The sequence below is a fragment of the Chelonoidis abingdonii genome, chromosome 6 (assembly GCF_003597395.2).
Source record: "Chelonoidis abingdonii isolate Lonesome George chromosome 6, CheloAbing_2.0, whole genome shotgun sequence".
NCBI classification, from domain to species: Eukaryota; Metazoa; Chordata; order Testudines; family Testudinidae; genus Chelonoidis; species Chelonoidis abingdonii.
Genome location: NC_133774.1, coordinates 132281652 through 132295574, shown reverse-complemented (window position 1 = coordinate 132295574; position 13923 = coordinate 132281652). Strand labels below are relative to the sequence as shown.

The 13923-nt window shown below is 45.4% G+C and overlaps 1 protein-coding gene across 1 annotated transcript in view; it reads left to right on the top strand.

The window, feature by feature from the left end:
• Window positions 1-13923, top strand: part of LOC116824763 (neuronal acetylcholine receptor subunit alpha-7-like) — a 95050-nt gene that overhangs the window by 13023 nt on the left and 68104 nt on the right. Inside the window, exon 2 of the mRNA XM_032780296.1 lies at window positions 8770-8909. Within this exon, the coding sequence (XP_032636187.1) occupies window positions 8770-8909 (140 nt within the window). The remainder of the gene's footprint in view (window positions 1-8769; window positions 8910-13923) is intronic.

Sequence of the window (13923 nt, the reverse complement as noted above, 5' to 3'; positions counted from 1 at the left end):
TACATAGACAAGACAATGGGTGGGAGGGGAGATAGAAGCACAAGAGGGAAAGTGACTTACCTGAAGTCATGCGTCAGGTCAGAGGCAGAGCCAGAAGCAGAACCCAGCTCTCCTGGACCCCAGCCCAGCACCCTATTCAATGGGCTGCACAACAGACAAGGGGGATGGACAGATGGGAGAGGAACACTCAGTGGTACAGTCCATAAATAGGGCCTGCTGTCTGAGCATAAGGCTCCAGCAAGAGGTTCTCAGATACAGCCAGGTCCTGCACCTTTAAGGGCTTTAAAAATCAAAGTTACACTTTGAATAACTTTACAGTCAAAACAGTCAGACATGCATCTGACGAAGTGGGTATTCACCCACGAAAGCTCATGCTCCAAAACGTCTGTTAGTCTATAAGGTGTCACAGAATTCTTTGCTGCTTTTACAGATCCAGACTAACACGGCTACCCCTCTGATACTTTACAGTCAAAGCAGCTAACCACCAGGTACAGAGCACCGGATGCCTAAGGAGACTATGCAACACGCAGTACCACAAAAGGGCAGCTCTTCCCGGGACGCGGTTGCTGCCAACTCATACTAGACTAAATGTCACCTGAGCCGGTAGCACCACCACCGACCATCTCTACTGCATCATCTCCCCAGGTCTTCAGAGCACTTTGCATACACCAATGAATTAAGCCTCAGAATCACCATTTGAGAGTAGGACAGTAAGCATTTTCTGTACAATCCACATTAGCACAGTGTGGCTCTGTTTCCCTCTTGTGGTGAGACACTTATGGAGGTTTGAGTCCACAACCTTTGAGCTTAGGAGGCCAAGTAATTAATTAAAGCTAGTCCTGTTCTTCCTGTCTCTCTTTTTGCACTTCTTTCCTGTGCCTCTTATCAGCCCTGGACTGATGGGCCAATTCAGTTCATTACTCCCAATCAGCTTCTCCTGGGGCACTAATTGGCCTCTAAGGCCTGGCCTACACTGGGGGGGATCAACCTAAGATATGCAACTTCGGCGTAGCTGAAGTCGAAGTATCTTAGTTCGACTTACCTGGCCATCCTCATGGCAGTGAGTCGACTGCTGCGGCTCCCCCGTCGACTCCGCTTACTCCTCCGGCCGAGGTGGAGTATGGATGTCGATTCAGGGATCGATTTATCGCATATAGACGAGATGTGATAAATTGATAGATCGATTACTACCTGCCAATCTGGCGGGTAGTGTAGACGTGGCCTAAGGGATCAGAATGCTGGCTCACCTACTCACTCCCTGCACTCTGTCACACTTGCTTACTAACTTCATAAAGTTTAAGGCCAGAGGGGACCATTAGCTGATCAAATCTGGTCTCCAGTATATCACAGACCTTTACATTTTACCTAGTTACTCCAGTAACTTGTGTTTGGTTTAAGCATTTCTTCCCAGGCTTGATTTGAAGACATTAAGAGGGAGAATCCACCACTCCCCTTGGGAGTTTGTTCCCATGGTTAATCACCTTCGCTGATAAACATTTGTGCCTTAGTTCTAATTTGAATTTGTCCAGCGACAGTTTTCAGGCATTAGATTAAAAAGCCCATTAGCAGCCAGTATTTTCTCCCCATGGAACCCTTTAGGATCGTCTATTTTATCTACAGCATTGCTTATAGTTAAGGTTGCCTGACACTTTCTGTTATAAGAATATCAGAGGGGTAGCATGTTAGTCTGGATCTGTAAAAGCAGCAAAGAGTCCTGTGGCACCTTATAGACTAACAGACGTATTGGAGCATGAGCTTTCGTGGGTGAATACATGCTCCAGTACGTCTGTTAGTCTATAAGGTGCCACAGGACTCTTTGCTGCTGTTATAAGAATGTTTTCAGTTGTTTATAACTCTGTCACACTCCCCCACCACCCCAAGCTTGTTCTTTGCTTGAGGCTGAATTAAAAAAAAAATCACAAAAATGGGTCAGCCATTTCCATGAAGAAAGTTAAGGGAAAATACATTTTGTTGCCAGCATTTAACTTTTTTCCAATTCATTTCTTTGAAGAGCTCCAGTGCCTCTGTGCTTTGGAGCAAAAACTAGAAATGTGGCAGGGGGGTGGTCCTAGGGTCACAGGGGTGTCTTGTGCTCCTCCCAGAAAATCCTCCCAGATCTGGCAAAGTTAGAAGCCTCTGCACATGCTCAGATTTGGTTTGTCTTGCTGCTAAAATCTCGGAATGTTCCAACTGCACTGGGAACACTCCAGCCTCGCTGCCTTCATATGCAGTGAGGAGACTTCCCAGCTCCCACCACCTTTAATCTGCTCTGAGCCTACTCATAGGCACCCCAGTGCTTGGCTCCACATGGGGAACAACAGCAGCAGCCGCCTCTGTCGCCTAGAGGAAGGTGTGTTTGGTTGGAAGCCAGCAACAGCCCAAAGTGTCAGTATTTCTACTGACTGGTGGTAATATTTTGGTGTAGCCAGACCTTTTTCTTGAGCCAGGCCTAATGCTTCCACCATAGGAAGGAGACAACTATCGGTAATGGCGGTCATGCGGTAATGGCATGCGGTAAAGGCAAGGTCGGGCATGGGCACTTCTGGCAAAGTTGGAAAACATGCAGATATAATATGGCAGACTATAGTCCCACCCACTCAACCTTATAGAAAGAACAGGGCAAACTGATGTGCTTGGTAACCACACCGCACAGAAAAAGCCAAGATTAGGACCCAGAAATTCTGATTCAGGCTGTTCTACTGCTGGCTGGGAAATGGCTAAGTAAAGCACTAGTATAACGTGTACTGTATTCCTCACCCCACAAAGGCTAGTCCACATATAGGATAACAACCTACTACTGCTACCAGTTACTCCTTTGTCTCTAAAGGTAGCAGTTTGTGTTGTAGATCTAAAAGTCCTGCGTTCAGTTCCTGATAATAACCCAGGCAGGTGTCAATGTGTTTCTATATAATGGTATTACTGTTTTACAGCTTTCTTTATTAAAAAAAAGATAAAATTGTATTTAAAGAAACCTCTATGTTAAAGGTCATTAAGGTTGAAAAGTCAAACATTGTAATGCCAGGAGATGCCAGATTTAAGGTTGACTGTACAACTTGAAATCAGCCCCCTTGTGAGTATGCATTACGATACAGTCTTTAATCACATAATCACATTTTCCATAGCACCCCTGCCTGATTAGTGCATACAATGGACAGTGAAAGAGGCCATTTTCTTGTGCTTAAAGACCCTTGACCAAGACCTAAGAGCTCTGGCTATTCCTGGTTCTGCTGCACACTTCCTGTGTCATGTGAGGCAAGATTGTACCACAATGCATCTGCACAAGGGAAGTGAATGAAGGTTTCACCTCATGTCTGGCATCACTTTTGAGCAATTGACTTTTCAACTTTACCATTCTTCAAATAGTTAATTTGGATGCAATTTCATACTGGTCAGTGGAAAAAAGATTCAGATCTAAAGACCGGGGGCCATATTTTTGTTTGAGAGAAGAATCTCCCTGCATCTCACTACCAGTCCCCAGAACCAGAAGTTACAACCTCCTGTTATAGAGAAATGCCAAAATTTAGCTCATTCTGACTTCACACTACGGAGTTTTCAGGGCTTTAGAAAGAGAGAAAACCAATCATCTCCCTGGTGACCGAAGCACTGAGTATTTAAGACTATGCTGGTCTAATTTTTCTTAAAAAATATATTTTAATCTGTCCTGTATCTCACCTCTCTTCACACTCGGAGATTACCGCAACAAAAAGAGATGACAGCCTGATTAGACAGGCCAACCATTTGTGACACCAACAGCTGCCTTGGCAATTTGCCAGGAGCCCGCAGGCTCCAAATTGCATGGAGATTTACATAATTCTATAGATAAAAAATGAAATGCGCACAAACATATGGCTACAAATCCCAACACAATGGGCTATATAATAGCTGGAATATGTTGCTGGTCTCCAAGCTGAGTGGGTGCCAGCAATGGTGCAACATTTAGAGAGGACACAACATCGGATAATAATGGAGGACTTCAGCTGCCAAAATATTAAGAGGTACAGTTTTGAGAAGAAATTTCTCAACCCCATAAAGAATTGCTTCCTGGAACAGCTAGGTCTGGAGGATGCAGGAGGAGAGGATATGTTTGACTCTGTTCTAAGTAATACACAGGAGAGCTTGGTTTAATGAAGATACAGGACCACAATGGTAGTACAGTCTACACTGTTGTGGATAGAGGGATTTTCAAACACTAGCATAGGTCACCTTTTGGGGGGCAGGGAGGGGGAAACACAAGCCAGTTTAAATGAAGCTAAGGAGACAAAAAAAGTGAGGAGCTTCCACTCTGATTGTAAGCACTTATGCAATCATAATCAGAGTCATGCTTACCCCTAAACAATGGGAACAAGATAGAATGGACAGGCACATGGTAAGGCCCAAGAGTTTATTGAAACCTTAGAGGCAACCTTCAAAAAAATGAAAAATACAGCTTAGGTGAAGCCAATAGAAGGGAACTTATGTAATGGCAGGTAAAATGTAAGTTAGGCTGTTAAGAGTGAATTTGAGAAGAAAATAGACAAAGACATGTGAACCAAATAAGATCTTTTTCAAGCATATCAGAAGATGGCAACTTGCAAGAAAGTCAGTGGGTTTGCTGAGCTATGAGTAAGAGAATCAGAGTATTCCAGACATGACACAGAAGCTAAACAAACAATCTCTTTGCACAGCTGTTCACCACAGAAGACATTGGTGAAGATATCTAACTCTGAACTAGTCTTTTCAGGCAATGAAGCTGTGGAACTGTCCAAGACTGAGGTGGCAACCATAAGAGATATAGATGCAATCTGACAATTTAAATTAAAATAGCTCACCAGGCCCAGAGGATATCATCATGTGTTCCTGCAGAACTCTAGAATGAAGCAGCTATATACTCTCTCAGTCAGCTACTACAGAGGAGTGCAGCAGCTGTACCTCTCAAAAAACAAAACAAAAAAACACCACCTTAGGGGTGATTCTAGGAAATACAGAGCAGAGACTCTGTTGTGATTCCCTTACCTCAGCGTCAGAGAAATTAATTGGTACAATAATTAACAACAGATGTATAAGACTATATGATATTGCTGGCTTAAACAGGCATGGCATTTGTAAATAAAGCTGTGATTCCAGTCTGCCAGGATTCTTTGAGCATGTTAACAAAAAATTGGATAAAGGATCACAGGCTGACAGAATTTGATCTGGCTGGGATTATTTAGGCCCTGGCTAGGATTATTTAGGGAAAGTGGTCCTGCCTTTAGCAGGGGGTTGGACTAGATGACCTCATGAGGTCCCTTCCAACCTTTTGATTCTATGATTCTATGATTCTATGAATTTATTTGGATTGCCAAAAAGAGACATTAGCTGTAATCACTCAGGGACAAGCCCTAGTCTCACTGCTGACAGCTCAATGAAAAGATCTGCTCAATGTGCAGTGATCATCAAAAAAGCAGCCAAGAGTTACACTGCACTAAGACTAGAGAATTATCATGATTGTTATTTATTAATTTGTACTGCAATAGAACCCAGAGGCCCCAATCTGGGATTGAGCCCCTGTTGGACTAGGCCCTGAACCCTCGTAGAATGAAAATTCAATCCCTGTCCCAAACAGCTTGCATTCTATGACATCAGCCCTGCAAAGATTTATCTATTTTAGGGTATGTCTACACTACCCGCTGGATCGGTGGGCAGTGGTCGATCCAGTGGGGGTCGATTTATCGGCTCTAGACACGATAAATTAATCCCTGAGTGCTCTCCCGTCGACTCCTGTATTCCACTACCGTGAGAGGTGCAGGCGGAGTCAACAGGGGAGTGGAAGCAGTCAACTCACCGTGGTGAAGACACCATGGTAAGTCGATCTAACTACGTCCACTTCAGGTACATTATTCACATAGCAGAAGTTGCGTAACTTAGATCGAGCCCGCCCCCACCAGTGTAGACAGGCCTTAGATACTTATGTGGCCGCCATTATCTTAGTGTCCAAGGGCCTCATAATCTTTAATGTATTGATGTACCCTTATGATTATGAATAGTCCCAGTGAAACTAATTTACACACAGGGCTCAGTCTTTGCAGGATCAGGGTGTAAGTACAATACTGAGATTATTGTAAGGCCATTGTACAAATCAATGGAGCCCCCTCCCCTCGAATGTTGTGCTTCATTCTGGTCATACTACAAAAAAAAGATTTGCACTGCTGGCAGAAAGAGAAAAGATCCAGAGTGAAAAACAGCAAAGGAAATTAGAGGTCTGGAAAGACTTCACAGATTAGAAACAAATGAAATTGAGAGGAGGATATGGTGGACGTATACAAAACTATGAATGACTCTCAGGGTACGTCTACACTGCACGATTATTTCGAATTAGCTTAAACCGATATTACAAAACAGATCTAATAAAATCGGTTTAGCGCGTCCACAGTGGGATCCCGAAATCGATTGTTTGCGTCCATGGTCCAAAGCTACCATCGATTTCAGGAGCGGTGCACTGTGGGTAGCTGTTCCTCAGCTATCCCATAGTTCCCACTTCCGTGTTGAGAGCACAGTGCCTGATGGGGCAGAAAACAATGCCCCGGGTGGTGCTGGGTACAGCCTCACCCCTCCCTTTGTGAAGGCAGCAGACAACCCTTTGGCGCCTTTTTCGCGGAGTGCATTGAGCAAACGCCATAGCACAGCAATCTTTCCCTTTTTTTTTCACGTGGTGGTGGGGGGAAATAAACTGAGGAGCTGTTCCCTGAACCATGCCAGACACTGTGTTTGAACCTACAGACATTGGGAGCTCAGCCAAGAATGCAAATAATTTTCAGAGACTGCTGTGGACTGTGGGATAGCTGGAGTCCTCAGTACCCCCTCGCTCCCTTCATGAGCGTCCATTTGAGTCTCTGGCTTCCCGTTACGCTTGTCACACAGCGCTGTGTATCCTGGAGTTTTTTATTCAAACGCTTTGGCATTTCGTGTTCTGTAACGGAGCTGGATACAACAGATTTGTCTCCCCATACAGCGATCAGACCTAGTATCTCCCGTACGGTCTATGCTGGAGCTCTTTTTCGATTTCAAACTGCATCGCCAGCCGTGCTGATCAGAGCTCCACGCTGGGCAAGCAGGAAATGTAATTCAAAAGTTCGCGGGGCTTTTCCTGTTTACCTGCCCGCTGCATCCGAGTTCAGATTGCTGTCCAGAGCGGTCAGTGGTGCACTGTGGGATGCCGCCCGGAGGCCAATAACGTCGATTTCCGTCCACATGAACCCTAATCCGAGTTATCACTATCGAATTTAGCGCTACTCCTCTCGTTTGGGAGGAGTTCTGAAATCGATTTAAGGAGCCGTTTAACTCGATATTAATGACGACGTCGTGTGAACGGATACAGCGTTAAATCGGTATATCGGCCATTAAACCGATTTAAAGTCGCAGTGTAGACCTGGCCTCAGAAGGTAGATTGGTGCTTCCATTTACGCTGTCTCATAACATACGAATGAGGAGCACCCAAGGAAAGTAGATATTAAAAAAGCCAGTACAAGGACTTTAAAAACCCTATTTCATTCCATAATATGGCAGTTGAGGCTATGCAGATTATCGAAGTAAAGAGCTGTAAGATTTTCAGAAGGATCAGCTGTTTCTATGGGGCTAGACTGTGCTTGTTTGGCACAGGCCTGTGTTGAGGGGCAGCAGGGAAGACGTGACATAAATAACACCTCCCACAGCTCTACTCTGTTAGCTGCTATACCCCTCGTATAAAATTCTGGCCTCAATGAAAATCAGTGGGAATTTGGGCATTGACTTCAGGGAAGCCAGGTATGCTAGTTAGCACATGGGGAAGTGAAGTGATAACTCTATTTCCCATCCCCTGCAGCATCCCTACAGGAACATCTCGATAGGATGCATTCACTTGGGGGGAGGGCTAGCTCCGTGGTTTGAGCAGTGGCCTGCTAAACCCAGCATTGCAAGCTCAATCCTTGAGGGGACCATTTAGGGAACTGGGGGTAAAAATCAGTCTGAGGACTGACCCTGCTTCAAGCAGGGGGTTGGACTAGATGACCTTCTGACCCTCATATTCTATGACCTCCCCTGAACAAAGCCTGCAATTCTGCCTAGCCCCTGTGAGCACTGCCAAGACCACTGCACACTCACAGAGGGCCTGGCCCAATCAGATCCAGTGATAACAAGGACTCCACAGTTATCCTAGATAGGATAAACACACATATTAATGCCAGCTCTCAGACTTCAGGACACAATGCAGCCACTCAGAGCTGGGCCAAGGTTTTTTTGACTCCTGGTTTTTCCCTTTAAAAAAAAATGCATTTTCCAGTGCTCTAGAACTATTTGCAAATTCAGACAGGATTCTACTAATAGTTTCAGCCAGGAAAAAAATATTTTTAATTTTTTAAAATGTTTTGTTTCAAAACACAAATATGGTTGAAACCCCCCCCCCCGCGCGCAAAAGAGGAAACACCTGGGAACGGCCAAATATAAAAACAGTTTGTTGTGTGGGATTTCCCACCTTAGAGAGATGTCAAGAGCTTCAGCTGCATATTTTGTCATGTGGCACTAAAGATTCCTAGCCAGCTTATATACCTCTAGCTCTTTGGTTGCTCTGTGATAGAAACACATGCAGTGCACAATGTTTTATGAAACCATAGAATGGAAGATGTGTTAGATGGGCAAACCTGAGGAGGTCTTTACTTTCTGGGAATCTGCTTCTCTGTTTTAGAAGATCAAAATAAACTATGGAGAATTCAAAAATAAAATGACTTTCTGATCAGGCCGGATGATTTATGTCACCATCTTTTTTTTTCCCTCCAAAAGTTTCCCAGCAGGGTGAAAACCAAAGGCGTCTGTATAGAGAACTCTTGAGGAACTACAATCGCCTTGAACGCCCCGTAGTGAATGATTCCCAACCTCTTATTGTTGAGCTACAACTTTCTTTGCTGCAGATAATCGATGTGGTAAGTCAGTAGCAATTCTGCTTCATGGGCTAACCTCATCAAGGTAACAAATTCAGCTGCTGTTGTCAATGGTGATGGGACTGCATATGGCCTCTTAACCAGACTGCTGTAGAATGGAAATTGAGAACAGAACGGCTTGGATTAGGGATTTTGCAGAACGCTAACACATGGGTTTGTCACTTCGGAATACTAATACCACTCTAAATGCACAGATGTCCCTGACAACATGAGGAAGGTGTTGTTTAATTATGTAGCTTTTTAATGATTTTACATAAAAACACTGTACATTTAAAGAAATTATGAACCATGTGTTACTACAAATTAATAAGTGTGTGTTATTCTCAGAGCCAGCCTCAAAGCTGTAGTTATGGACCCTGTGCTATTTCTGGAGCCACTCCGGAATAGCTCTATGAGGCAATAACAGGGGCATTGGAACAATTTGTATAGTGGGGGTGTGGAACGCCATTGAACCAAACTGTAAACCCCATATGAGGAAAAGCACTCCAAGGCCACGTCTGCACTACGAGATAATATCGAATTAGCTAAAATCGGTTTTATAAAACTGATATTATAAATTCGATTTCATGCGGCCACACTAGGCACAGTAATTCGGCGTTGTGCGTCCATGGTCCGAGGCTAACGTCGATTTCTGAAGCGTTGCATTGTGGGTAGCTCTTCCGTAGCTATCCCATAGTTCCCGCAGTCTCCCCCGCCCCTTGGAATTCTGGGTTGAATCATTATTGTCGCGGGTGGTTCTGGGTAAATGTCGTCAGTCATTCCTTCCTCCGGGAAAACATCAGCTGACAATCCTTTCGCGCCGTTTTTCCCTGGATTGCCCTGGCAGATGCCATAGCACGGCAACCATGGAGCCCGTTCAGCTTTTTTTTTTTCCGGCACCGTATGTGTACTGGATGCCGCGGAGAGAGAGGCGATACTCCAGCGCTACACAGCAGCATTCACTTGCTTTTGCAATGATAGCAGAGATGGTTACCGGTCGTTCTGTACCGTCTACTGCCGGAGAAAACTGGCAATGAGATGACGGTTATCTCTCCCCCTCTGTACTGTCCGCTGCTATCATGAGTGCCCCTGGCTGAAATCGGCCGGGGGCGCAACTCAAAAGCAAAATTGGGATTGACTCACTTGGGACTGAGTCAATCCCTCCCTTATGGTTTCTAAAAATAGAGTCAGTCCTGCCTAGAATAAGGGGCAAGTGTATTAGAGGACCAGTGTATCAGAGCACAGCTGCTCCGTGTCAGTATTCACAGGGGGTGCCCCTGCAACAACCCCACCCGTTGCTTCCCTCCTCCCCCAACCTTCCTGGGATACTCTGGCAGTGTCCTGCCCATTTGTGTTATGAAGTAATAAAGAATGCAGGAATAAGAAACACTGAGTGTTTAGTGACATAAAATGAGGGGGAGGCAGCCTCCCGGCGCGATGATAGTCCAGGCAGGACATTAAGCGGTGTGGGGGAGAGGAGCCCAGCATGCTGCTGCTATGACAGTCCAGGCAGTACAGAATCTTTTCTTTACACAGGAAAGGGAGGGGGCTGATGAAGCTCAGCCCCCAGTTGCTATGATGAAGACGGTTACCAGCCGTTCTGTACCATCTACTGGGAGTAACTGGGAGTCATTCCCATTTTTACCCAGGCGCCCCCGGCCAGCCTCACCTGAGGCCAGCCAGGAGCACTCACGGGCTGATGGCGACGACGGATATCAGTCATATTGTACCATCTACCACCGGGGAGGGGGAGAGGAGCAGATACTGCTCTTCACTGCTGCAGCATCGCGTCTACCAGCAGCATTCAGTACACATAGGGTGACACTGAAAGTAGTCAAGGAATGATTTCTTTCCCTTTTCTTTCACGTGGTGGGGGGGGGGAAGAAACTGAGGAGCTGTTCCCTGAACCACGCCAGACACTGTGTTTGAACCTACAGACATTGGGAGCTCAGCCAAGAATGCAAATACTTTTCAGAGACTGCTGTGGACTGTGGGATAGCTGGAGTCCTCAGTACCCCCTCCATCCATGAGCGTCCATTTGAGTCTCTGGCTTCCCGTTACGCTTGTCACGCAGCGCTGTGTATCCTGGAGATTTTTTTTCAAACGCTTTGGCATTTCGTGTTCTGTAACGGAGCTCTGATACAACAGATTTGTCTCCCCATACAGCGATCAGATCTAGTATCTCCCGTACGGTCCATGCTGGAGCTCTTTTTGGATTTGAGACTGCATCGCCACCCGTGCTGATCAGAGCTCCACGCTGGGCAAACAGGAAATGTAATTCAAAAGTTCGCGGGGCTTTTCCTGTTTACCTGCCCGCTGCATCCGAGTTCAGATTGCTGTCCAGAGCGGTCAGTGGTGCACTGTGGGATACCGCCCGGAGGCCAATAACGTCGATTTCCGTCCACACTAACCGTAATCCGATATGTTAATATCGAATTTAGCGCTACTCCTCTCGTCGGGGTGGAGTACAGAAATCGATTTAAGGAGCCCTTTATATCGATATAAAGGGTGTTGTAGTGTGGACGGGTACAGCGTTAAATCGATTTAACGCTCTTTAAATCGATTTAAACGCGTAGTGTAGACCAGGCCCAAGCTGCTGCATCCCTAGCACCTCTAACCCTGATACACAAGAGCACCAGTGTGCAGAGACGGCCGTGCTTGTCTGTCTACAAGAACTGCTATGGCTGGTACTCCAACCTCCCTGCCAAACAGCCAGGTGGCAGCAGCAGCTGCTTCTTGCTGGCTTCTGAACATGCAAACGAGGGTGGGAGGGGGCAGAGTGCCCTTAGTCCGTGCATGCAAGATGCAGAGAGAGTGAGCAGGGTAGAGGGCCGGCTGCAGCAGAGTGAGTGTAGATGTAACATGAAGCCCCCTGTGGGTCACTGGCAGCGGGGGTCAAACCTGGGACCTAAGGAATCTTAAAGCATGAGCTGCTGCAGCAAGCGCTAGCAAACCTTTCTGTGTTAGCCAAGGCCTGGCAGAGTTTGCTGGGCAAGGGGTGGGGGGAAGATATGCCCCACGGTGAACTTTAGCATGCAAAATAATCCAAGTCAAAATCTCCTCTCCACAGTGAGGAGGGTTTCATTGTATAGAACAGCAGCTAACCCCCGCAGAAATAGTCTGTATATAAATACAATATATTTCCTAGACAACTGACTGCATATGTAGTGTCTACCCACTAGATTCCAACCCCTGGAACTATAGTTTGTGTCTTAGTCTTGTCCTCTGTATCTACTGACACAACACCACCCTCTTTTTATTGTTATTGGCTGTCATTTTTTTACAATAACGATAGAGTTTCTTGGTTTTCTACCAACCTGAGGAACGACACTCTACTATTTTCAAAAATCATCCATCTTGTCCTCTAGCCCACGGATAACTTGGAGAGTGGGGAGTTACAGAAACAGGTTTTGGGGCATGCCAGAAAATAAGGCCCCTTTTGGGCAAAGGTTTTTAAAATACCTAGATGACAACTTCCTTTGAGAGCATTTCTTTAAGCACTTTATCTCCTGGATATCATCCTGTCTGTTCCAGTGAATTTAAATTTCTATATCCGTGCACATGAGCCAAAGTAGGAAAGATTTATTTTATAAAAGGAGGTCAACTAACCAGTTATATCCTTTAGAAACAAAGCTTTTGCTCTTTGCCTAATGCTCCAGATGTTGTGAGGGCATTAGCTCTTATCAGGAATGACCTCTTCCCAGACAGGTCCCCTTTGCAGTTCCAACAGCACTAATCATTAGAAAAGGGTCCCAGATCCAAACAAACCTAAACCTGGGGGACATTCAGACCCTCAGACACCCATACAGCATCCATTCAATTAAAATAAAAACAACTCTAGACTGAACAATGGCAGCAAGAGACTTGGGTCTGGAGAATACTGGAATCCCTGCTTTTGCCCAAGACTTGAGGGTTAGGTCATGAGGTCCAAAAAAGGTTACCAATTGCACCATGTTTTCAGCCTCAATTCTGGTTGATTGACAGACTAGCATTGCATGAAACCATTTATCTTCTCTCTTCCTAAGTGTCCATTCCCAGGGATCAACCTTGCCAGCTGTGTAAATTAGAGAAATTATTTTGTATAGGGGATGCCATTAAAGTTGCTTGCATCACCTTATCTGCCTCATAGGAGGAGAAGCTGTCCACCCACACTGCTTCGGATCTGATTTAGCAAAGCACTTACAGCATGTGTCTAAGGCTATGTCTACACTAGAGAGCTTACAGCAGCACAGCTGTACTGATGCAGCTCTGCTTCTGTAAGATGTGTTTTTTCACACCCCTGAGCAGCATCAGTTTTCCCAACATAAGTGGTAGGGTAGGCATGGCCTAAGTGCTTTGCTGAATCAGGCTGTTTTCTCCCTAGACAGCAGCTGCTTTCAAGTTGAAGCGCATGAGTGGCTCGCCACCTTTCTCAAATATCTTTTCTAAACCATCTCTTGTTGCCAGACTCTCATGTTATTAAAGATATAAGGTGGGCGAGGGAATATCTTTTATTGAACCAACGTCTTTTGGTGAGACACACAAGCTGTTGAGCTTACACAGAGCTCTTCGTCTAGTCTGGGAAAGGTACTCCATGCATCACAGCTAAATACAAGGTGGAACGGATTGTTTAGCATAAGTAGTTAACACATATTGTAAAGGGACCATTCAAGGTAGAGTGGCTTGTTAGTACCTCTGCAATCATAGGATTGAGGGGGTTAGTAGGCTGCAGATTGCTGTAATAAGCCATAAATCCAGGGTCTCTGTTCAGTGCCTGATTTTTGGTGCCCAGCAGAGTTATGAATTTAAGCTTCCAGGCTTGTCTTTTGAAAAAGGGTTGTGCAGGTTTCCTTTGAAGATGAAGATGGAGAGGTCAGACAGTGATCGCTTTGTGAAAAGAGTTCACCCACAGATGATAAATGTTTATTGTCTTATTTTCATGTGTGAGATCATTCGAGGGCATAGCGAGTCATAGACGAGTCATAGAATATCAGGATTGGAAGGGACCTCAGGAGGTCATCTAGTCCAACCCCCTGCT